Genomic DNA, 25,919 nt, shown 5'->3' with positions numbered 1-25,919 from the left:
AAAAGGTAACATTCACAGATTCCTAGGATTCAGGAAATCCCTTTGGGGGCCGTATTTTAGCCTACCCCAAGGTTACATAAAGTTTCTTACTGGTAGAAGAAAGTTTTCCCCTACCATATTTAAGTACTTGGGGCTTTGGATTTAAGTTTAACAACTCAGATTAAAGCAGAAAGTGTTTGTTTGTAATCATGTTGACAGATATTAAAATGTCTGACGATGCTGGTGACCCTTCAGCCACTGGAGACAAAGCAGAAATTGCCAAGATGCCCAAGAATGAGTTTGTGCCCGAAGACACAGAAGCACACTGTGATTCAGCTATGATTTCAGATGAGCCGACAACAGCTGATGGCAGAGAAGATGGGCATGAAAATGCCACTGTTCAGGGTGCAGAGACTACTGACACTGGGCAGCATGAGCAGCCCCAACACACCAGTGCCATGGAGCCCCCCCTCAATGGAGAAGTGACTGAGGATGCACTTGTTGAATGCATTGACTCTGTCAGCTTTGAGGCAGAACTTGGATCTGAAATACCCCTGAAAGACCAGAGTAATCCGGTAGGTGTGGTTCATTCGATTCAGTTTAACTACATTCTTATGGATAGCCCCCATGGGCACAGTTTGGGGTATTTTCTATGCTTACAGGGACTGGGGGCAGCAGGGGGTGGGGATTCAGATACTGTGACATCACCTCTGTCATCAAAAGGGTGCTGTGTGGTGAGAAAAGGCGTACATGAGAATAACTGGTTATTATAATATTTGCATTTTGATAGTTCTAATAATAGTAACAGCCACCACTGACTGACTGGCTACGTCCTGTATGCCAGGCACCCCACTAGCCACTTTATATGTGATGTAATTCCCTCCATACAACAGTTCTTTGCGGTTCTAAGCTGGATATTATTAATCTTAATTTATAGACAAGGCAATCCGGCTCAGAGGTAGTAAGCAACCTAGTAAGATATTACACCACTGGTAACAAATGGAAGATATTGAAATATTGAATATAACGAGTCCAGGTTATTAATGAACCTGATTCTACCCTAAACAAGTCAGTGTTTCTTTAGTATCACTTACGTTTTAACACATATTTACAAATCCACTGTGGGGATCTCAAACCTTCAGATCACTATTTTATCATCACACACCACCTTCCAGAGAACCAGAGGCAGAGCAGGTTCATTGCCCTTTCCCTTTGATACCTGTACCTATCTTTCTGGGGGATAAGATAGGCCAGTGTCTCCCAGTTGGTACCTGGTACAACATCAGTATGACCATTGAGCTGGGTTTTCTTGGGATCTTCACCTTCAGTCATGTGGGGGCTGGTGGAGATGGAGAGGCGCTCAGCATGAAAGAAGGAAGCAGGCCACTCCCTTCTAATCCTGCCTTCCAGAGTGATGGCACCAGATGGAGAATCGGGGTTTCCCCTCAGTCAGGCCCCAGCCCTGACTCATCTGAAGTGTACCACCACAGGTTACCTACTTGAAGGGACTCTACTGCATGTAATGAAGGGAGGAAACTTATCAGGGAACCAGGGGGCCTAGCTTTCCCCCTCATACCCAATAGTAACACTATTAATTCGGGCAAGGCACCTAATTTCTCCGAGCCTTAATTTTTCCCTTTATAAAATGAAGAGTTTGCACTAGGTAGTCGTCTGACTAATGTTTTGTGGTTCTTTCATTTGAAATTAGGCTCTTTGTGCCTCAGTTTCCTCAAGGGGTTTGACTTTTAGAACTGTTCTGAGAGGAGATGGACTGCCTCAGGGAGGAGGGTGTTCCTCATGACCAGAGATGTTTAAACAAAAGCAAACAGTGGTTTTGCAGCGATGTCAGGGAGCGGCTCTGAGGACCAGCTGAGAGTTGGAATGAGATATGGTAAACATACAGGCAAAATGTCATGTGTGAGTTCCAAGGGTTCACGGACTCTTCAAAGCCATCTATGCACCCCCTAAGGGATTAAGCACTTTTAGACCGGAGGTTCTCAACTCGAGCTGAACATTTCAACCACTGGGAAAGCTTTAGAAAATGCTGATACTGTATTAGTGAGTTCTGTAGAGAAACAGAGCCAATAGGTTATATATTTAAAAATCCTATCGCTATTCATACCCAGATACATGACACTGGAACCTGTTTGCCCTGCACACTATCTTTCTATTGTGAGAATCATTGATTCTCAATTCTTATTATAAGTGCTACTGTTAATAAATATCTTTGTACATTAAGAAAACCATAGTTTGACTACAGCATTGTGACCTAAAGAAACTACACAAGCTCCACTAATTCAAAATATATATGCTCCTGATAGATAGGTTATACATTCCAATTCCAGATTTCTAGTAATGAAAATGAGATTTCTAATAAAGATAGCACTACAGAAAGTTAGTATGCTCCTACATATCTGCCTTCTTAATTTTTTGAGCAAACTGAATGAATCCTGCCTTTAAAGCTCTTTATAAATCTCCTTAAACAATCATTATATGGTTTCACTCATATGGGGAATATAAAAAATAGTGAAAGGGATTACACAGGAAAGCAGAGAAAATGAGTGGGAAAAATTAGAGAGGGTGACAAAACATGAGAGACTCCTAATTCTGGGAAATGATCAAGGGGTAGTGGAAGGGGAAGGGGGACAGGGTGATAGGGTGACGGGCACTGAGGGGGCACTTGATGGGATGAGCACTGGGTGTTACACTATATATTGGCAAATCGAACTCCAATAAAAAAATATACAGATAAAAAAAAATAAATAAACTTCCTTAACGCAGGTTGCCTGGTTGGCTCAGTGATTGAGCATCCGCCTTTGGCTCAGGTCCTGATCTCACGATCCTGGGATCAAGTCCTGCATCGGGGTCCCCTTGGGGAGCCTGCTTCTCCTTCTACCTATGTCTCTGCCTCTCTTTCTGTCTCTCATGAATAAATAAATAAATAAATCTTTAAACACACACACACACACACACACACACACACACACACCTTAATGCTACAGGGTTAGAGCCAATTAGTAGACAGATACTTCCCTCTTCTCCCTGCATAACACTGAGAGTTTTCAAGGACTTGAAAAGGAGTATTTCTTCATAATGAAGTATCACAAAACTATCTGGATTGAAGTACAAATATTGGCCACAGGGTTGGGACTGTGGCTCTGGGTGTATGTGTGTGGCATTGCACCAGGAGCTCAGATGAAACCAAGATGTGGGAGGAGTGCCCATCTGTATGTTTGTTCTAAGAAGATAGAAAACCGATACGGCTGGTGGAAGGGCCTTGCAGGAGGAGGATATCTCTTCCACCCAGGTCATATTTAAACCCTTCTAAGTAGATGCAAATTTTGTCCTTTTTTTTTTTTTTTTTTTTTTTAAGGATTACCCAGAGAAGGGGGTTCTACTTTCTCTCTTGGTAACTTATCCTTTTAAGTTAATGCAAGAAATCAATTTTGTGCCTTGTCTTCAAGCATTGTTCATTTGCTCTGTGTTATTGCCTTGCTGGATACTTATGAAAAATCCTTTTGCAATGATGAAAACAACTATTTTTCTCTTGGTCCAGAAGAGAATTAATTCTACAGAAAACCTTGAATCAAAAGTTCATTGACACATTGTCTGTTTGGAACTTGAACATAGGTTCCCTAAGGAGTGGCAGGTCCAATAGAAAAACAGCCAAGCTCAAAAGCCTACTTGATCCCAGGTCTGTCTGAGCCTAAAAGTACCTCATTATCCTTTTAAACAAGCTTCTGTGGGGAAAATGCCTGTTTTGTAAATAACAACAAACTGGCCAAGTAGCCTTTGAGAAAGTATAAACCGGTATCTTCGAGGATACACTACATTTTGTGATAATGTGCTTAGATGTATATATATATATTTTTTTTCTTTAAGTGACTTGAATCTGCATGGTGACTTTGGGTCTGGGTCCCCTCAAAATCCACTTTATTAGCTACGCTTTGCCTGAGTCAGCCCAGTGGCTGTAACCTGGCAGGTATAGGGGTGTGACTAGGAGAGGCCTGGAGAAGAGAAAGAGGCCAGTGGTTCTGGCAGCTGCTCAGCTGGCACCTCTGCTTTGAAGGATCATACCACTCACAGTTTATGCTCTCAAGAAGCTACCTCTGTCTTTGGTGCTCCTTTTTTTTCTCATCCATTATGATGTACAGACTAGAGGCCATTGAGTTGAGACTTCGTGCAGGATCTACTCTACAACATCCATGAGAGATGACCCTCAAACTCATTTGAACATTGGAGGTTAGATTAGACTCTCAAGGGCCTCTACATGCCCCATGACACCATGTGTCGTGCCCAGGAATCTAAGCGGTGGAACTATCTTCAGGATGCCTACAGTCTAGTTGGAGAAGGGAGTGTTGTATAAAAGTAATGATAGCATATCCTATAGTACTAGACAGGGCAGACACAAGGGAAGCCTTAGATAGGGCAATTAGATCAATCTTCAGGAGTCGGGGACATCTTCAGCCTCAATTTAGAGATGTTTGTCTTAAGTGCTAGGCAGGAGTGACATTTATTTCCAGAGATTTCTTGGGACTTCATTATATACGGAATTTCAGCCCCTACAAGATCCAATCTAAATCAAATTTCTCTTAAGTTCTTAATACCAAGAAATGTTACCCAGAGTGGGGAAAAAAGTCATCTCTACTGTTCAACACCAATATACAAGGCCAATTATGAAAGTAGAGAATTTCAACGTTTTCACTAAAGGTACTCACAAAGGAAAACATAGACTACCACTGGTTAGTTCTCTCCCTAGAAAAAGAAAATCAGAATGGATAAGAGCCATGAAATTGCTGTTAAGGGAGACGAAAAAGAGCGAATGTAGACCAGGATACACGATGGCAGATTTTTGCCTCTTAAATGAATAAGTAGCGTTTGCTCCTCTTCTTTTGGAGTATTTCCCCCTTCAAGCCTACTCTACATGATGGCACTCGGTGTTTGGCTTTGGTGGATACTGGTGCAATTTGGCCATATAGGGCAGTACTTCCTAAATCTGGTGGTGTATTGGACTAACCCAGGGAGATTGTTAAAAATTCAGATTCCTAAACTCTACATTGAGATTCTTTTTCAAAAAGATCACAATGGGAGCTAAGACTCTGTATTTTTAATAAGTTCCCATAAGTAATACTCTTGCAGTCAATCTATGGGCTGGTGTTTGGGAACTACTAATACTAGGACACAGAAAGAGATAATCAGGGCATCAGATGAGACTAAGAAGATGGTGAATTCAGTATTGAACATGCCATGGGTCCAAGTGAAGGCATTTTGTGGGCACTTAGTTATAATAGCCTAAAGTCCAGGAGGGAGATTTGGAGGTTGTTAATACTTGGGTGTTATTTAAGAAATGGGAGTGGTTGAGATTACCTCCAGTGTTATATGTTTATTAAAGAAGCACAGAGGCCAAGGCGTGGGCCCTGGAAGGTTCCTGTCTCCAGGCCAATTTGGCTCTTAGATTCTTTTTGATAAGTTGTGGCAGCCAGAAGCTGAGATGGTGAGGGTTACCTCTTCTCTGCACTATCTTATCGTCACGTTCTACAAGGGAAATCAAACCACAAATCACACTGTACCATGCTGATATTTTAAAATTGAACATTAATTAACCAGAAAATTAAAAACAGTTCATGATTACTGTTTTTCATGGAGGCTTGAGAATGTCCCAGTGATTTGTCCTTTTAGGTGCTTTGACCACTACCCAGAATGAGTTTCACTCGAGACAAATGCCTAGGATTCTAGAGGCAGGGTTTTCTTCCTTTTGAGCTGGCAGCAAAACACTGGAATTCCCCAGAGTTCAGAGCTGGATAGAACCCCGTTTAGCACAGGGCAAAAACATTCTTATGCCCTGATCATAAAAAAATCAAGGGCAGCCTGGGTGGCTCAGCAGTTTAGTGCTGCCTACAGTCCAGGGCCTGATCCTGGAGACCCAGGATCGAGTCCCGCATCGGGTTCCCTGCATGGAGCCTGCTTCTCCCTCTGCCTGTGTCTCTGCCTCTTTCTCTTTCTGTGTGTCTCTCGTAAATAAATAAATATTTTTTAAAATAAAAAGATCGAAAGAGGCTCTAAAATAAATTTAGCCATCAGTAACTCTTGAATATGTTTAATTTCACCAGATAGACCCCCTTTCAGATATTCAGAATGCTTGTTAATAGTTCACCATGTCTCCCAGTTAAAACCCACTTCTGCAATTTAGTATGCTAATTAGCAAAGCATCCAGTGTTAATTAAGTGACAGATAATAGAAATGCTCATTATAGATGCCTCTGGAATATGGCTTTCCTGATTAGGATATCAGCTGACCACCCTGAACTATGCATATTTTATTGGAATGCTGGAAGCACTTGGATTATATAGCTTAATTAAGCACTCCCCATAATATCTAAATATGCATTTAGAAACTTCTAAAGTAAACTGAAATCATAAAGATAAAAGTTGGGCCAAAAAAGTAAGAGTCAGAAGACAGAGCCATGAAAATAGAGTAGTTTAAGAATATGAAGTGGGGGCAGTTATGCTGGTCAGTTCATAAATCAGTGAATAAAGTCAAGAAGATCTTTAAAATCTACTCAGTTGAATTTTTTTTTTTTAAACACAGGTAAGGGGCACTTAGGTGATTCAGTGGTTGAGCATCTGCCTGTGACTCAGGTTATGATCCTGGGGTCCTGGGTTCAAGTCCTGCATCGGGCTCCCCTCAAGGAACCTGCTTCTCCTTCTGCCTGTGTCTCTGCCTCTCTCTGTGTGTGTCTCTCATGAATAAAAAAAAAAAAAATATATATATATATATATATATATATATATATATATATATAGAAGTGGTTAAGCTTCAGATGCTAGTGAAAGGTCATGAAATAAAATTACTAAAGGAAGCTGCTGTGACGTTGATGAGAATGGTTTTATGCAGTACTGATGGCCATGGGAGAGTACTGTGGCAGGTGGGAGAATGGAGGGGGGCGGGTATGGACAGTGGGCACTTTTTGTAAGAGGTGAAGAAGCAGGATGTAGAGCAGAAACCAGACTGGTTTTAAAGAAATATTTTGTCATTGTGATTTTCACTTGTTGATTTTTAAGGTGGAGGAATCATGTGCATGATTAAATTGGGAAGTAGCAGATAGAGAAAGGTTGAAAAGCCAGGAGAGAAGGGAAGACCAACCTATTCAGGCCCAGGAGGGTTCTGGTGGAGGTGATAATTTTAACTAAGAGGAAGATATCACTTCCATAATGCTTTAGAAGGGAAGGAGATAATTGTGAGTGGTGGTGCAATTATGTTAAATTTGTGTTTAGATGGGTTTTTGGTATAGGCTAGTGTGTGTTTTGGACATAAAAGGGATTACTCGTAAGGTGCCTGGGTGGCTCGGTTGGTTGAGCATCTGACTCTTGATTTCAGTTCAGGTTGTGATCTTGGGGTCCTGGGATCAAGCCCCGCATGAGGCTTCATACTCAGTGGGAGTCTGCTCTAGATTCTCTCTCTCTCCTTTTGCCCCTCCCTCCATCTCTCTCTCCTTCTCGCTCTCTCTAAAATAAATAAATCTTTTATAAAAAATTTAGATACAGGGGCACCCGGGTGGCTCAGATGGTTAAGCATCTACCTTCATCTCAGGTTGTAATCTCCTGGTCCTGAGATGGAGCCCTACAGTGGGCTCCTGGCTCAGTGGGGAGCCTACTTCTCCCTTCTCTGTCTCTGTCTCTCCCCCTGCTTATTCTCTCTCTCTCTCTCTCACTCTGTATCTGTCTCAAATAAATAAATAGATAAATCTTTAAAAATATTAAAAATAAAAAGGACTACTCAGACTTTTAATTCGGTTTAAATAATTACTGTTCAATGTATTAAGGTTATAAATTCAAAAATGCAATTTCCTAGACTTTATATCCATTTCACAAATCTTACTCTATTTGAGTCTAGCAAAATTGAACAGGCACTTTCAAGAGGTTTTTGATGGATGGTCGGTCCTTTTTACCAACATAAATATGTTCAAATATTTTAAAACTGTGTCTATATAAATGCAATATATTCTGTTTTCTTTTTTAAGCACCTCATTTGTCTACTCAAACAAAACCTTGCTGAGTGTATAGGAAGTATTATAAACCTATTAAATTAAATTATAGAGTGAAACTGAGGACCTGTTGGATGTTATAATACAATGTATAAACATAGGATGATTTCAACTTAAAATCAGAAATCTAATCATTCAATTATTCACTTAGTTTTTTTTTAAAGTTTCACTCTCTTAGTGCAGAAAAGACAAAATATGCATTAAAATATTAATAGCATGATTTTGACGCTTTAAATCTTTGTACATTTAATTTTAAATATTCCCAGAATGGAATAATGCATACTTCACCAAGGAGAAAATTACTGGGAAATAACTGAAGCTATTTTCAAGCAAGTATTTTGACAGAACTGCAGGCAGCCAGAGCAATTTCCATCTTCTTGAACATCACACTGAGCCCCTTTTTAGAGCAGCTCTGTCATGAGTAACAAAACTTAAAAATGAGTTTGATCTCACAGATATGAGCAATGGACAGTACCTGTTTCTTGATCTACTCAAGAAAATAAGACAACCAGGTGGATCTTTGCTCTTTTACAACAGGTACTTATGTTTCCATTTGAATGTTAAAGACCTTCAAATTCTATGGAATGCTAACATTTGTACATTCCTTTTCTATCTAATGATACATGTAAAGACGATAGGCTAAAATAAATGTATTTTCCATCTAATGTTAAAGACCTTTAAATGGGATGCCAGATACGTACATATATTTTCTATTTAAAGAAATTTGAACTTTATGGAATCCTGCATTCTTCATATTCTTGGGACCACACAACAATTGCAGATGTTTATGATCTTCAATTGAGTTCTGGCTACCCTTCTTCATCAACCCAAGTCTGATTCACTCTTGTGAAATGAGTTCATCCTTCTGAGAGTTTATGAGGGGGGATGGGAAGTTAAGAGAGTTCCCATCCAGTGGCCCCTGTTTTCTCTGCAAATTAGTATGTGAAGCTGTTAAAGGCGGTGGGGGTTACATGGGATGAGGATGAGAAAAAAAGTTTTAAAATAATCATACTTGATCATGAAAGATCTGAATAGATCATGCTGCCTACTTTATAGACTCATAAGTGTGTGACATTAAAGCCATTTAAAGTGGAGATAAGGGGATCCTGGGTGGCTCAGTCAGTTAAGTGTCTGTTCACAGCTCAGGTCATGATCCTGGAGTCCTAGGTTTGAGCCCCACATCTCTCCCTCTGCCTACTGCTCCCCCTACTTGTACACTTTCTCTCTCCCTCTAAAAAATAAATAAAACCTTTTAAAAAAATAAAGTGGAGACTACTCAAGATGAGAATTCATGTTGAACAGTTTAGATGGTTTTTATATTAAATGTACACATTTAGTCATTTGAGTATTTGCCATTGATAGCAAATATTCTTTGCAGCTGATCACGAGGTCACAGCTCAATGTCAAAGGAGTTTTATTAATAAAGCAATTGAAGTAGTCATTTATACTGCAGAAAAGTTCTAGACTCATTTAACATTTATTTTCATTTGCTAGTCAATTACCAGCTGTCAGAGCATATTAAGTATTATAAATTTGAGTCAGAAGCTGTCACCCCTAAGTGTATTAACTTTCCCTAGTCACATAGGTAGTGATTTGTCCTGTGAAAGAATGATATTAATCACCAACTTACATCTGTCTTCATGATGGTATAAAATTGCCACTGGCTTCCATTGCAGAAGTGAAGTAAATCAACGTAGACACCAAAAATGAAAGCAGACAGTCATGAATCATGAGTATTTCCATTCATGTTAACAAGCTCCTCATTGTTTCCAGATAGAAATAAATGTCAGCCAACTTTCAAAGCTTTTTGCTTCTTAGTGTTAAAAAAATAGTTTTATTATTAATATTAATAATTATTATTAGTACTAGTTAACATTGGTGAAGTATTTATTATGTGCCAGACACTATGCTCAAAGCTTTATATGAATTATTTTTTTTTAAATTCACAATAATTGTGTGAAGTTATTGGTTCTTAAATTTATGGTTCTTATACTACCATTTGTCTCATTTTGTAATGAGTAAATGATGGCTTGAAAGACTTAAATAACTTACCCCAAATGACAGAGCCTGGAGTCAAGCCCAGGTGATTTAATTCCATAACCTTTTCTCTTGACAGTATTCTACACTGATGGTTGGTGTTTGATATTTAATAGGTGAATCAGTTAAGAATTTGGGCACAAATAACTAGAATCCAACATAGACTAGCTTACCAAATAGCAACTTATTTTTTCTCACTTAACAGAAAGAATGAAGACAGTCAACTACTCAAACATTGCTTTAGTAGCTCAACAGTAGCAGGACCAGTGACTCTATGCTTCCTTGGCCTTTCCCTCATGGCCACAAAAATGGCTGCTTCATTTTCAAGCATCATATTCACATTCAGGGCAGAAAAAAAGGATGGTGGGAAGAGTTGGTACTGGCCATAAGTGTATAGTTTATCATGAAAGCAAAAGCCTTCTCATTTATTTCTCATTGGCCCAAACTCTTTGACATGACCACCCTCATCTGCAAAGGCAGAAGGCAGCAGGGAGTAGGGGGGGGTCTGACTGATAGACAACCTTGGGTCAAAAGTTATAGAAGCTACAAACTCTGTAGGAATATTTCACTGAACTTCTTTCTGTTTTTGGAGGAAAGAGCTGTGATTTTCCAGTACCTAATGTATTACTCCTAATGTAATCTTGCCTCATTTTCTTTCTTTTTTTATTTTTATAATTTTTTTTATTGGTATTCAATCTGCCAACATATAGAATAACACCCAGTGCTCATCCCGTCAAGTGCCCACCTCAGTGCCTGTCACCTAGTCACCCCCAAACCCCGCCCACCTCCCCTTCCACCACCCCTAGTTAGCTTCCCAGAGTTAAGAGTCTTTCATGTTCTGTCTCCCTTTCTGATATTTCCCACTCATTTTTTCTCCTTTCCCCTTTATTCCCTTTCACTATTTTTTATATTCCCCAAATGAATGAGACCATATGTTTGTCCTTCTCCGATTGACTTATTTCACTCAGCATAATACCCTCCAGTTCCATCCATGTCGAAGCAAATGGTGGGTATTTGTCATTTCTAATGGCTGAGGAATATTCCATTGTATACATAGACCACATCTTCTTTATCCTTTCATCTTTTGATGGACACCGAGGCTCCTTCCACAGTTTGGCTATTGTGGACATTGCTGCTAGAAACATCGGGTTGCCTCATTTTCTAGACTATATTCCTAGATAATAAGGGAAAGCTATAGTTCCACTAACTGAGTCAGGGCTCAGCAGTTGCAAGTAACAGAAACTATTATATACTTAAGAAAATGGATGAATTTCAATCATTTATTCAACAAATAAATGTACTAAGCACTCATTATGTGCCATGTCCTTGTCTAGGCTCTGGAGATACATCAGGGAACAAAATATTTAAAAAAGAAACAGACTCTGCAGCAATCTTATGGAACCCAAAGATAGGAAGGCAGTAGGGCCTTAAGAAGGACAGGAAGCAGGGGCTGAGAAGCTGTCAGGGATTTAGCAGCTTCTCTGAGCGTACACCTTTCATTCTACTCACTCTGATTTCTCTTCATCCTTAGTTGGCATGTTGGATTGAATATGGTCACCCTACATTGCCTGAGTTTTCATCTTCTAGTCAGGCAACCAGCTTAAGCTGAACTGGTCTCTCAATCTCCATCCAAATACTTAGGCAGAAGAATTTGAATCCACGGAGCCCAGGGACAGTGAGAGAGACAGTTACAGGGGTCATTGTGAGTGGAGTGGACACCTTGAACGGTGTCTGCCTCAGGGCACCTGGGTGGCTCAGTCGGTTGAGCATCTGACTCTTGATTTCGGCTCAGGTCATGATCTCAGGGTCATGAGATGAAGCCCAGTGTCAGGCTCCACACTCAGCGTGGAGTCTGTTTAAAACTATCCCTCTGCTCCCTCCCCAACCCCTCTCAAAGAAGTAAATAAACCTTAAAAAAAAATGTCTACCTCAAAAGTGTACCTGTTTTGCTCTCCCCATCCCCCAGCTCATTGGTGCTTTTCTAGACACTTCTTTACCTGACATCCCAGAGCTCCCTCCTATCACCTCAGAGATCTGAAAGTTACCTCTACCTGGAAGAGAATATTTGTTTAGTTGTGTCAGAGTTGCCAGAGTTTTGAACTTCTTCAAATCACTTTGTGCCCTAATGTATTAAATGGTTTCCCCCTGGAGCCTGGTCCCTCTCTTCCAGACAAGGGGACATATGGGTCTTTTTAACATCAAACTCCCTTCCTCTCACTTCAAGCTGAGCCAGTTGAAGCCAACACCACTACTAAACAATTTTGTTCCAAAGTACACATTGAAACGTGGGTTGGTGTATTCTTTTATGGCCCTTATAAACTTTAAGCCAGGGAGATATGGTTACTGGTAACTTCTTTAAAAACCTTTTTGTTTCGAACCAATGAGTGTTTTTTCATTCCTGCATGTACTGAATTGCTAACCTTCTGCTAATCTGTTTTCCTACAGACTGTGGATTCACCTTCACCTGGAGGGGGATGGGCAGGCTGGGGCTCCTGGGGCAAATCTCTGCTCTCATCAGCATCTGCTACAGTCGGTAAGAATTATATGTTGCATTTGAGTGGATGAAGTTCAAAAGCCTAATAATAGCATTTGACATTTTGATCATACCATGTACTGATAGAGCTTACCATTAGCCTGTGAGATAAGAAGAGCAATCATTTTTAGTGCTTGCCATTCCAAGTGCTTCACATATATTGATACATTTGTTCCTCAAAATATCCCTAGAAAGAGGTATTTTTGTTTTGTCCATTTTAGAGGTAAAGAAGGTGAATCACAGAGAGGGTAAGACTTTGTCCAAAGTCAGAAGTAGCTGGGCTGGGCAGCCCCGGTAGCTTAGCGGTTTAGCGCCGCCTTCAGCTTGGGGCCAGATCCTGGAGACCAGGGATCCAGTCCCACGTCAGGCTCCCTGCATGGAGCCTGCTTTTCCCTCTCCTGTGTCTCTGCCTCTCTCCCTCTCTCTCTGTCTCATGAATAAATAAAATATTAAAAAAAAAAGTAGCTGGGCTGAGATTTGAACCAAGTAATATAGATTTAACCACTATATTATATTGCATCTTAAAATATAAGATTTGGGCTCTTCTATCCTTAAAGTTTTGTATTTATCCTCCCCCCCTGAATGTTTAAAAATATACAACTAACCCACTTCTTGAAAGGATTTGAGGTATTTCAATAACATATGCAGGTATGAAGGATATAGCATATATATCCCAAGGCCGATAGAGTTACTATAATTGAGCATTGACCTTGACTCTGAGCTTCTTGGCTGCCAGTAGATAATCAATTTTTCATGGAATGATAGCCCAAAACTTAGTTTATCTAGATAAATTGCTTTTCCTGGTGTTAAATTTTTGGAGTCATTTCTTGTATTGTCTCTGTATATACAAAGAGAAAATATATTGGACAATGTCTTCATCGGTATGGGTTTGTCAAAATATTCATCGTGTGACGATTTCTCATGTGCATTCTTTTTAAGAACTGAAGGTGTAACATCAACATGTCTAAGCTAATTTAGCAAAGGCATTTCATCTTGAAGGTGGAGAGCAAGGAGCAGGACAGGGGAAGCCCCGGGTAACATAGCTGTCAGGTCATCTGAGTCAGGTGTTCTCACGGTGTAGCCCATGGCTGTTAGTCCTAAAAGCGGAAGGGATAGGAAGCCAAAGGTCCTTTGCCCCACTCCAATGGACTGTGGTTCCAGTTTAAGGGCCAGATGTCTAATCTGATAGAACTTAGACTGCCTACAAGAATAGGTAGACTACATTCCTCTACCTCATGACTGGAATATCAGGGAACTCTGGCAAGAAGGAGATGGTGGTCAGATAAATGTTGGTCTTTGAGGAGACCCTGGAGAGCAGATTCTTTCTGTTGCTTATTGAAGGGGCCAGGTGTGCTGTGGATACTACATACGCAGATGGAAAAACCAGCCAAGTTAAAGTAGAGGGGCCTGTTTTGTTTTCTGATCAGGATAGAGTCTCTTCAGGAGACTGAAGACAGGTGCCTGGAGGCATCTTGCTTCCTAAGGAAAACATTTGAGCTTTTAATGGCTCTCACATGGATCTTGCCCCAGGACGGCATATAAAAGTGACATGCTTTCTGACCCCAAAGCTAAAACTGCGGGGTTCCAAAAGTTTTTGACACTTGATAAGCCATAGAACAGTAAATAATATGGTTACCAAATTATACAGCTCTCCTCATGGTTTAGGTCATAAAACATCAAGTATTCTGGGGGCTTCTAGCAGTACAAATCATGTCCAGAGCTGCCCTGCCCTTATAATGAATTCGGTGCTTTGAAAGTTTCTATTATAGGAAGGATTTACTTTCTCATTAAAATTTTAAATATAAGCTCCTTCCACAGTAGACTCTGAAACCAGCTGCCCCGTGGGTAGCAGTTCGGGTGTTTTTGCTACGCGTACAGGTGCCCCTACCTGTACCTGTTCTGCTGCCAGCTGGTGTGTTTGCTGTTGTGTCTTGCCAGTCAGCAGCTATGTCTACTCCTTTGACTTTGAGCTTCACTGGATCCTTACAGAGTTTTCCACCCACCGATGGACAGCTTGCCTGTTAAATTTACCGTCCATTATCTTCTTAGGTGTCCTGTTGTAATCTGACCTTTGCACAAATAGAGCTGAGTGCAGCTGTGGTCCAGTGGACTGCGTTCCAGGGCCTCTGGGTTTTGTTACCTGGTTCAAGTGCAACCAGTAGATGATGCTTGCTTTAGTGCTTAAAAAGCAGGCTGTGATTCCTGTGGCAGGTCCCACCTCATACTGGTGGGACATTTCATCTTTTAATCTGATCTGAAGTCAGTGTATTTAACCTGTAGCCTGGGCTTGTATTTGCTGTTACTCTTGAAGTTTCCCTGTGTCTAAGGCACCATGAAGATGAGAAATGCTTGGACCTTGTTAATGTTGCAGCCGCTTAAAATCTCTGGTGATTCTCTTCTGGCTTTGTGCAGTAATTGATCTGGAAAAGCCTAGAGAGAGAGAATTGTCGTGGACCAGCAGGATCCTTGTGCCGCTCACTGTTGCCACTTTCCCTTCTGTGGTTGGTGCAGATACAGTTTTTCTGAGACTATATGACATTTGCACATCACCCCATAAACTATCAGAATGAAGTTCAATATAACCTCTTATATTCATTGCTACTGCTGTACACAGTATTAATTGCCACAAATTAAGAGGCTTAAAATGATATGCGTTGATTATCTCAGTTTCTGTGGGTCAGGAGCTCAGGGAGGGGGTAGCTGGGCTGTTTGCTGAGTGACCTTGCCGGGCTGAAATCAGTCAGCTGGCTGTGTCCTCGTGTGATATCCAGGGTTATCTTTTGAAGTTATCCAAGTTGTTGGCGAAATTCAATTCCTTGAGGTTGTAGGGTTGACACCCCCATTTTCTTGCTGGTTATTGGCCAGGGGTCACTCTCAGCTCCTACAAGCTGCCTTATTCAAAGCCAACAGGGTAATGTCACCCAGGTTTCCAATCTCTCCCTTCAGGAAGAGCCTCAGCCCTTTGAAAGATTGTTTGATAAATCAGCCCCACCTAGGATGATCTCCTTTGATGAACTCAAATTCAACGGATTAAGGACCTTACTTAACTGAAAAGTCCCTTCACCTTTGCCATATAACGTCACCTAATCCCGGGAGTGAAATCTCATCTTTTCCACAGTTTTGCCCATGCTCAAAGAGGGAGGGGAATGACCCAGAAACTGCAGGTCACTCTCTTGAAACTACCTAGCACACTTCTGTTTTCTGTTCGAAGTCTTCCTCAGTTATATGACTAAGTCCGGAAACCTATTATTTTTTATGGCTCTAGCTACATGCTGGGGTGTTTAGATGCATTTAAATCTTGTTTGCATCCACAAGGTACAAAGGTCACATAAAGGGGCTCAAAGACATTTTGAAATGCTGATGCCTATTCTAAGAATCCTATTAGACAAATTGGAGCTATCTTTAGAAAAGCAGAGCCAGGGGGCACCTGGGTGGCTCAGTGGTTGAGTGTCTGCCTTTGGCTCGGGTCGTTGTGATCCCGGGGTCCTGGGATCGAGTCCCACATCACACTCCCTGCGGGGAACCTGCTTCTACCTCTGCTTATGTCTCTGCCTCTCTCTGTGTCTCTCATGAATAAGTAAATAAAATATTTTTTTAAAAAAGAAAAATAGAAAAGCAGAGCTGAAACCTGTTCCTGGTTGTCACAACCCCAATGAATGCCAAAGCAATAATCCTGAATACCATCCCTAAGTTGCTCTGAAGGCATATTTTGGAGATTTCTGGTAAAGACATGGTATCATGCCTATCCATGGTAACAGTAACTAAATTAATAGTAATATGTACTTTAACACTGGGTAAGTATTTCTCTGTGGACATGAGAGAGAACTACAACATGTAGCATCGGGAAAGGCTGAAGTTATGGGTTCCGAGGCTGGAAATGGGCAATCGTAATGGCTGGGAATTTGACTCCCAAAACATAATAGGGATCACTAGCATCCCACAAATGGAGGGGTGCCATAGCTAGGCTCACGGTCTGAAACAGAGGGTCGGAATAGGGCTTAAAAAGCTATGGGTGCCATCCTGGATTGTCATCTACATCAAGCTGCTGCCTAGGGATTGAGAGAAGCAAGCCAGACACACTTTTATGTACAACCATAATATCTGCCTAAGACTTTGCAGTGCTAATAGGTTATTATCACAGGGCAAAGAAACATATTGGAAAACAGAGCACTCACAGCGATAGATGAGCTCTTGAAAGTTTATAAATTGCCTGTGGAAAGTAAAGAAAGAAAATAACTGCATATTCCATTGCAATTGATTCCCACTTGGAAACCTCTTGTCACCCCCAGGGTAAATCCAGTTGCAGACAGGAGTGCAAAACACGTAGTCGGTAACAAAACACAGAGCTGTCATTGAACACTAGAAACAGAAACCAATACTTCTTACACTTGTTGAAAAACTGCAGTCACAGTAGTTTGAACTGTGCATAGTTAGCAAGAGAGTACTTGGAATTGAAACATTTGGATTTGGAGAGTGGTTCTCTCTTGGAAACGGCACTGGACCCAAGGAGTCACAAAGACCTGAGCCCCGGTCCTCACTGCTACTAACCTGTGATCACAGAGGTTGGTCACTAACTAGCAACACCATGCACCTAACCTCTCTCAGACTCAGATTCCTTATTTGGAAAAGTGTGGGTGGGGGAACTTGAGAAATTCTAAGATTCCTTCCAATTTCTGTAATGTGATGATTCCATAGTCTATGGCTATATATAGGAGGAGAAAGATATTTATAACCCCATACTAAGTGGGAAAATACAAGAAGCTGATTGACTTCTTGCTACTCCTTTTATATTTTGTCTTTTGCCTCACTACTTTGACCCAAAGGTTAAGGGAAAAACAAGAAAAAGTGACCTCCCCAATGCTTATATAAAATCAAACAGTTCTCAGCCAACAACTATTTTTGGAGATACTGTAACTCTTGCATTAGCTTCATCTGCAGCTACACTGTCATCACATTCTAAGAAAACTTGATCACCTGCCACCCCTGCCTTTAGACAAGTTCATAAAATGAAATTAAAATGGTTATTATTTTAGATCCAGGCAGAAAGCGTAAAAAAAATTATTATTTTCACAATCATTTCAAAATGATACTGTGAGAACCAGATGTGATTTCCTGCCAGCATCTTAGAGACCTGACTTATTCCTAGACTATATTGCTAAGCTAAGGGATAGATAACCTGACAATCAACGTGAAAGTCGACAATGCTGAAACATACATGAATATACCAAGGTAAAGATTCTTCTATAGAAGAATAGAGCAAGTTCTTTCTAGATACCACAAATGTCCTGAATGTTTAGTTTTTTTTTAATTTTTAAATTTCTTTTGTAAAGATTTTATTTATTCATGAGAGACAGAGGGGGGGTGGGGCAGACACAAGCAGAGGGAGAAGCAGGCTCCATCAGGGAACCTGATGGTGGGACTCGATCCCGGGACTCCAGGATCACACCCTGGGCCTGAAGGCAGACGCTCAACTGCTGAGCCACCCAGGCATCCCAGTTTGTTTGTTGTTTTTAATTCTAGTTTTGACAGTTTTATAAGTCTAAACACCCTATATAGGACTACCTGAGAGGGGAGAGGTGTATCTGATGTCTATATTTATCTTTTCAAAATTACCAGTCTTCCTGTTTCCCACCCTCTTCCAAGTTACACAGTTTTCCCCTTCTGCACATTTTAATGAAACCCTTCTACCAGCACTGTCAGAAATAATGACAGCATTTTATTCCAGAGAATGGCAAACTTGTCAAAATCATACTACAATGAGAACTCTTAAAGGGACAAATCACTATCGATATCACATGGATTCATTTTTTTTTTTTATGGATTCATTTTTGAAGGTGACATCACTGATGATGTGAAAATTCTCAAGAATTGTCAATACAAAAGATTACAGGATTATAGGTTGGTGCATGGAGTTTGTTCACGATCATTTATAATCTATGAATAAGACCCAGGAGTTAGTGAATCTCTCTCTCTCTTTTTTTTTTTTTTTTTTTTTTTTAGTTAATGAATCTCTGATGGCCAGGCATACGCTCTCAGTTCAGAGACTCTTGTCAAATTTTTTAAATTTTTATTTATTTATTCATGAGAGACACAATGAAACAGAGGCAGAGACACAGGCAGAGGGAGAAGCAGGCTCCCTGCAGGGAGCCCAATATGGGACTCGATCCCAGGACTCCGGAATTATGCCCTGAGCCAAAGGCTGATGCTCAACCGCTGAGCCACCCAGGCACCCCATCAATTTTGAACCTAAAAAAAAGTGACTATCTGATTACAGAGTGGACACCAACCCTCATTATGGAGAGAGAAGATTTTTCCAGAAGAAAGTTTGAATGCCTCCTCTTTTTGCTGCACTGACGTTTGCTTTAGCTGAGTGAAGCAACATCATCAGTGTGTTTTTCTAAACAATGACTCCTCACAACTTTTTATACTATCTTCAATTCCTTGATAGGAGTCTGAGATGAAGCAGGTATTTCCAAACTATCGTATTTCTCAAAAACTCACCCAGAGTGTAAATTGATGCAACTTTCAGAAAAGCAGTTAGCACTGTCCTTAAAATTTGATATGCACATAACTTCTAACCCAACAGTTCTGTTGATCTGTTGCAAAAATTCTTTAATATATATAAAGATGTTCAATGTTGAATTCACCCAGCAAATACTTACTGTGCCAGATGCTATTGTAGGCACTTGAGATAAGCAGTGACAAATGACACAAAGATCCTCACCCTTGTAGGCCTTACATACAAGTGGGAGGAGACAGACAATAAACAATGCATTAGAGTGAACAGTAAAACAACAAAGATGGCTAGAAACTGGCAAGTCCACGAAAAACATAAAATGGAGTTAAGGTTTTAAAATGATGGTGAAGGATAGTCCTCAAGGAAGTGATATTTGAGCAGACCTAAAGGAAGTGAGGGCGTTCACCCAGCAGATGTGAAAAACTTGAAACACCCCAAGTATGCACCCACAGAGAATGTTAAAATGTGACATGGCCATTTGGAAGAATAATCTGTGCAACCATTAAAAAGAAGGAAGCAGATAGATCAGTGTTCTAGATCAGATGCCCAGGAGAGACACAAGCAGAAATTAGGCTGTGGGAGTTTCTGTGTGAAGTGCTGTCAGGAGGAAGCCTTGTAGGAAAGTGAATTGGGAAGCAGAACTGGGCCATAGGAGAAGCTGAACTATAATGCAGTTGTGTCTGAGGCCTCTGCCTGCCTCAGCCCTAGGGAGCTGAGGGGGTTGGGGGTCAGGATGACTCCTCAAAGATGTCTTGCATTGATGCAGAGGAGCACTTGCATGTGCTGAGACCTCTGCTGTATATTTTGAAGTGGGAGAAGCCAAGTCCAGAACACTTCGAAGTAGGTATACTTTTTAAGATTTTTTATGAAAGAAATAACAAGAAACAAACAGCTGTTATCTTTAGAGGGAAATGGGGGGTGGGGTGGTGAGGAGGAAGGCAGAGTCACAGTCTTTTAAGAGCGCCAAGCACATTTCTATTTGAAGTCCCTCATATCACAGCAAATGCAATGAAATATAGCCACATGCCTCATTAAATACATAATTTACATATAACTATGTAAGAGTTGGATTCATTTAACTACAGTTGATCCAGTTGACCTTATATCACATTTTGAATACATTGAAGTAAATATTGAATAGTTTCTATTTCCAATTGGCAAATTTTCCTTTTTTTTTTTTTTTTTTTTTTTTGTCTTTTAGAAGCAATATTTTTTTTTCAGGGCTTAAGTATTTCCATAGGGTGTGCCTGGGTGGCTCAGTAGGTTGAGGGTCTGACTCTTGATCTCAGCTCAGCTCCCATAGGCCCTTATAAGTTCATGGACTCTATTGCCTATTATGTTAGTAAGTCAGAAGTGGTTGAGGGAGAGAGAGACTGGTCCACTCTCTGTAGTCTGTGTTTTTAAACTCTTTGAATTTGATAATATGTACATTTTTTGTTTTAAAAACCAACCAGAAGGGTGCCAGGTGGCTCAGTCTTTTAAGCGTCGGACTCTTGATTTCGGCTCAGGGTCATGGGATCAAGCCCTGCCTCAGTCTCCATATTCAGCCTGTAGTCTGTTTGGGGCTCTCTCTGTCTTCTTCTGCCCTTCCCCCTGCTTCTACTCTCTCTGTCTCTCTCTAAACAAATGGATAAAATCTTTAAAAATAAATAAAAAATTTTTAAATCAAAATCAAACAGATATATCAGGAAAATGAGATTATGAGATTTTTAAAAAGTTTATTTTTTACGTATCCATTTTTAAAGGAAAAGAAATGGAAAAAAAAAGAAACATCACATTAAAAATTAAAGCATGGAGGGAGCCCTCTGAATGAGTTAGTTGATGCCCTATTTACAGGTGCTTTACTATAGGGAACCACTAGAAAGTACCCCTAGAGCTAGTCGGTCATCCAGGGTGGTGCAGGGAACTGCTATTGCTTCCATAAGTTACCACTTTGCCAGAGAGACCCTCTCAACCCCAACACTTTTTTTTTTTATTTGTTTTGATCTTGGTGGAATTCACAAGATAATGGCTTGGTGATAGCACAGTGCCTTTTAAGAAAAAAAAATAAGCTGGATGTATAAGATATATCAGGAAAGTGATTATGTCTTAGGATCTGTGCCTGTACAGCAGAGGATGGTTCTAAAAATATCACCAACCCAGGGTTGTAGGTCAACCCAAGACCTGGCTGAAAGGGGCAGGATTAGAGAAAGGTTCCATTCCAGAGGTGACCTTCACCTTGCTGTCTGGTCAAAGTTAGGTAAGTCAAGTAATTTAAACCTAAGCCAGTGTTTTCAAAATAAGAAAGCTCCTGATCAAGGATATGATTTCCAAGCAGTTATAGAAATGGGACTAAGGGACGCCTGGATGGCTCAGTGGTTGAGCATCTGCCTTTGGCTCGGGGCATGATCCTGGGATCCTGGGATCGAGTCCCACATCGGGCTCCCTGCAGGGAGCCTGCTTCTCCCTATGCCTGTGTCTCTGCCCCTCTCTCTGTGACTCTCATGAATAAATAAATAAAATCTTAAAAAAAAGAAATGGGACTAAAATGATATTTAATAAACTGTAAATGACATATAAAACTTTCTCAATATAATATAGTGATTAAGTATGTAAGTTCTAGAGTTGGAACTGGGTTCAAATCCTGCCTCCGCCCCTTATTGGCTTTGGGACCTTGGGCAAATGATTTCATGTCACCAGATCTCAGTTTTCTCCGTTGTAAAATGAGTATAATAATATCCCTTTCCTCATATGGAGAAGGCTAAATGAGATAATTCACTATACTAAAAATACTTAGTTCAGTGCCTGGGACAGAGTAAGTGATCAGTAACTGTTGGCCAGGACCAAGGATTTCACGTATTTCTCCTTCCCGACCTTGTAGAACCCTGGGAAATAGATGTTATCATCCTCCTTTCAGGGAAGACACAACAGTAGATACTCAGAGAGGTTAAGTAACTCCCGAAGACCACACACCTAGTATGTGATGGAAACCAAATTCCTCCACGAGTCTCCTGACTCCAAAGTTTAGGATGCTTTCCACTAGAGTATAGGTGAGAAACGCCAGCCAGTCATTGAACGTTTGCTTTAAAATGATACAGTATCACAGCATTTGCACAACATCCTTATCTTCTTTGCAATATTCACCAATTTTTGCTGCAGTAAGTCAAGGCAGAGAGGATATTCTATATTGAAACTCCTCCATAGAATTTGGAGGAGTTTCATTTCTTTGAGGAAGAGTTCAGGATAACATGTGAAGAATCCATGCTATACTACACTATAGCATTATTTGTATTTGTTGGTTGGGTTTTTTTCCTATTATTGGTAAAATCTGATCAATATCTCTGAGCATGAATCACAATCAAAAGGCAACAGACTCCATATTATTACTTCCTTGTTCTGGGCACTAGATGTCACACTTAGTAAAGTTTTAGAAGTTATTCTTCAAAGTAGGGTGTGGTATCCTCTAAACCTTCTCTGTGAAGGTTTTAGCTTTCTCTTTCTAGCAGAATGCAGTGAAGATGTACTTTAACTAGCAAAAGAATTCAGAAAAGAGAATTGTTCATCAGAAGATCCAAGTGGAGCAAACTTAAACATGTACAAATTTTTTTATTTTTATTTATCTTTTTTTCAAAAATGTTTAAATCTCAGTTACGCCTCACTAAAACCGTGAGTGTGTGTGCGTGTCTGTGTGTCTGGAGTTTCAACATAGTATCATGTGTAATAAACAGGCACATCCCATTTATATGAACACAGAGGTAGTATTTCCCTCCAAAAACAAAGTAACTTCTAGAGGCAGTGAATGCAGACATACTCTGATCATTTGTGTTCTGAGATGGTGAGAAGCTGGTTTTCCCTCGTTAATGAATCAGACGTGGCCCTCACATGAGAAGGATATAGAAGATGAAGGAGGAGATGATGACGGCAGTGAACTTCGCTAAACCCTGCCTGTTCTCAAGGAAGGATGTGGAATCATCTTTCCTGCATGGCTTTCACAAAGAAAGTGTAGCAGACACCTCCCAGCCTTCTCAAACTCATTTATTCCCTTATTTTAGCCCACAGAAATCTCAATGAGAATCAGGGTTGTGGCTTGGACATACATTATTTCCTTTTGGAAAATAAATGTAACAAAAAATGTCAAAAAAATGTTTTAATTAAAAAATATATGTGTTTTTAAAATATGGCAAGGAGTATGGACTCGGTGTGTAAATAAGTGCGATGATATCCTATAACTTCAGTGTGTTACTGAAACTCCAGGAAGTTTCCATTGAAATGCTTGGAATTTATTGGAAGGTAGGGCACATGAATTCAAGGCTCAGTTTTAGCAGTTACAGGGCATGTTTTTTTCCAAGTAACTCAGTAATAATTTGAACTGTATCTAATGAGCTACACATGAATATAGACCTACGTCTCTATGAAATTAATGTTGTAAACATTGTAAATACTGTTTCTTAAATTTCCCTCTTTCCTAGATTGTGTGTAATGACAGGTGATTTCCACTGGATATAATTAGCCCTCTGTTTGGTAAATATCAGTGCCCTGATTATATTACGATCACTCTGAGAAATAAAGTTACAACTGGTAAAATACTACTATTTGGGTTTGGGATTCATCCATTTCTCTTATTTAGGAGATGAATAATTGGTCATTTTAGCAGTGCTTTCTAAGAGTAGGTGGTTCTCTTTGGCTCTCAAACCCTGCCATGATTTGGGGTTCCCCCCACCCCATGTATTAATATTGCTGCCGTCTTGGGTTTTAACAACCTGATGTTGCCTGGGTTCCCGAGGAAATCTTTTCCTTTCTCCCTGCAGGCTAAGGGGACAATGGCATGCCGGGCTATTTCTCCTTCAAGAACTCACACAGCCACCTAGCACTGTCAGTAGACTATTAATTTTGCTGTTCTGTTTGGGAACTTGAGAAAAGCTACAGCTCATCATGGGGGACTCTAAGGAGAAAAAAAGAATTGCTCCAGAATAAAATGCAGACAAGAGTATTTATCTGTCAGGCCAGGGGTTGCTTGTGTGAGTGGCAGGGGGTGCTGGGATGAGGAGGGCAGCTCTGTGTTTACCAAATAGTTATCAAACACCCACTGTGCTGGGCTGTGGAGAATATGGGTATACTGGCCCTGCTCAGATGGGGTAAAGCCAGTGTCCCTCATCCTGGCTGACCAGTTAGAGCTCGTGTCCCCACTGTGACTGCTTCCGATGACTGTCAGAGCCAGTGGGTGCCCTTCCGGGTCTTCTCATTGATCTGCCTTTTAATTTTGACCTGTCAGCTCCAGACCTTGCACCCTCTGCACCAAAAGAGCACCCAACAGTTTGAGAGAGCATATTGAGCCTCTGATTTCAATTCAACAAACATTAACTGAGTGTCTGTGACAGGCTGGGCCTGCAAGGAATCCAAGAATGGATGATGCATGCCCGGGTTTTGAGGAGTTTAGGAAAGAGGAGAAGGCCACGCTGTTCACCGCCACACTCTTACAACCGGGGTGTACACCTACAGCCTGCAACAGCTCTGGAACATGAGCTATTGAATTGGCAGACTGCAGATTTCTAGAGTATTCGTGAACCATATTTTTGTTTCCTGACAGGTCACGGATTGACAGCAGTCAAGGAAAAAGCAGGGGCCACCCTGCGGATTCATAGCGGAAACTCCAGCTCTTCCGAAGGGGCCCAATCTGATGCTGGAAGTGGAGGCCCTCGGAGTGAGTGGTGCATTTATTTGGGGGCATGTTGGGCTTGGGCTGTAGTGTGTTATGTGCACAAATGGGAGATTTCTGAGTTCAGACCAGCAGGATGAGCTCTATGAGGATTTTTTTCTCCTTACCAGCAGATGTGGCCGCAGATCAGAGCCCTGCAGAAAGCCCACCCGCTTCTGCCTCCGGGTCTCGGGGTGTGCTGTCAACCATCACCAACGTGGTTCAAAACACAGTGAGTTGTTAGCTGCTTCTCTGTTTGCCCTGCGTCTCCCAGCGCCTCCTTTTGATATCTGTATTTACCAGTGACCTAGAAACATCAGAGAGAAGATGGCCTTGCTCATAACTTTGGATTAGGGTTTTGTTTTGCTTTCTCCTACAGAGTGGGCGTAACCTTGGCACTAAAAGAATAAGGGCAAAAAAAAATATTTTATGTTTCAAAGCAAAGAGCTGCTTAGAAGGAATGTTTTCTGTCTGATGTGACGGTGTCCTTTCCAACAGCTGCAAGGACAGCCCCCGGCTCGGGGAGTAGGGAGGCCTCTTTCTTAGAGCTGAGACAGCTGTTTTTCCTAGGTGGTCTGTGTCTCTTAACAATTTGAAAATGATAAAGCCATTCAAATTTTTTTAAAAAATGCTGGTAGGGAATTGGGAACAACATCCTGAGATGTTTCTGAAGTGTTTCCAGATAACTAAGACCAACATTCTTACCCCACCCCTACCTCCCAATTCCTACTCTCCCCCTACCTTAGGTAAGCCTGAATTTATCCCCCACCCCAGACCCTTGCCTGCGTCCTGAAGAAGCAACATAACACTGATGAACAGAGATGCCTGGGTGGCTCAGCGGTTGAGCATCTGCCTTCAGCTCAGGGTGTGATCCTGGGGTCCTGGGATCAAGTCCTGCATCTGGCTCCCAGCATGGAGTCTGCTTCTCCCTCTGCCTATGTCTCTACCTCTCTCTCTGTATCTCTCATGAATGAATGAATGAATGAATAAATCTTTAAAAAAAAACAGCACACTGATGAATAATGCAGAAAGGGGGAGTCACTCCAACTGAGATGACACAACTAGCTGGTCTTCAGTGCCAAGAAGAAAAGGTTTATTTTCTGCTGTGTAAGACCAACCAACTAGTTTTTCTAGA

At 40.9% G+C, this 25,919-nt stretch overlaps 1 protein-coding gene across 3 annotated transcripts in view; it reads left to right on the top strand.

Moving 5' to 3' along the window:
* Positions 1-25,919, top strand: part of FAM114A1 (family with sequence similarity 114 member A1) — a 68,539-nt gene that overhangs the window by 9,006 nt on the left and 33,614 nt on the right. For 2 of the 3 annotated variants that reach the window (XM_072807447.1, XM_072807449.1), the window contains exons 2-5: positions 199-554; positions 12,506-12,593; positions 24,677-24,790; positions 24,916-25,016. In XM_072807447.1, the coding sequence (XP_072663548.1) occupies positions 207-554; positions 12,506-12,593; positions 24,677-24,790; positions 24,916-25,016 (651 nt within the window). In that variant the 5' untranslated portion in view covers positions 199-206. The remainder of the gene's footprint in view (positions 1-198; positions 555-12,505; positions 12,594-24,676; positions 24,791-24,915; positions 25,017-25,919) is intronic. The other variant, XM_072807458.1, reaches the window with a different exon arrangement.

The sequence above is a fragment of the Canis lupus genome, chromosome 2, assembly GCF_048164855.1.
Source record: "Canis lupus baileyi chromosome 2, mCanLup2.hap1, whole genome shotgun sequence".
Lineage (NCBI taxonomy): Eukaryota > Metazoa > Chordata > Mammalia > Carnivora > Canidae > Canis > Canis lupus.
The sequence above is the reverse complement of the archived record's forward strand: the minus strand, read 5'-3'. Positions and strand labels throughout refer to the sequence as shown.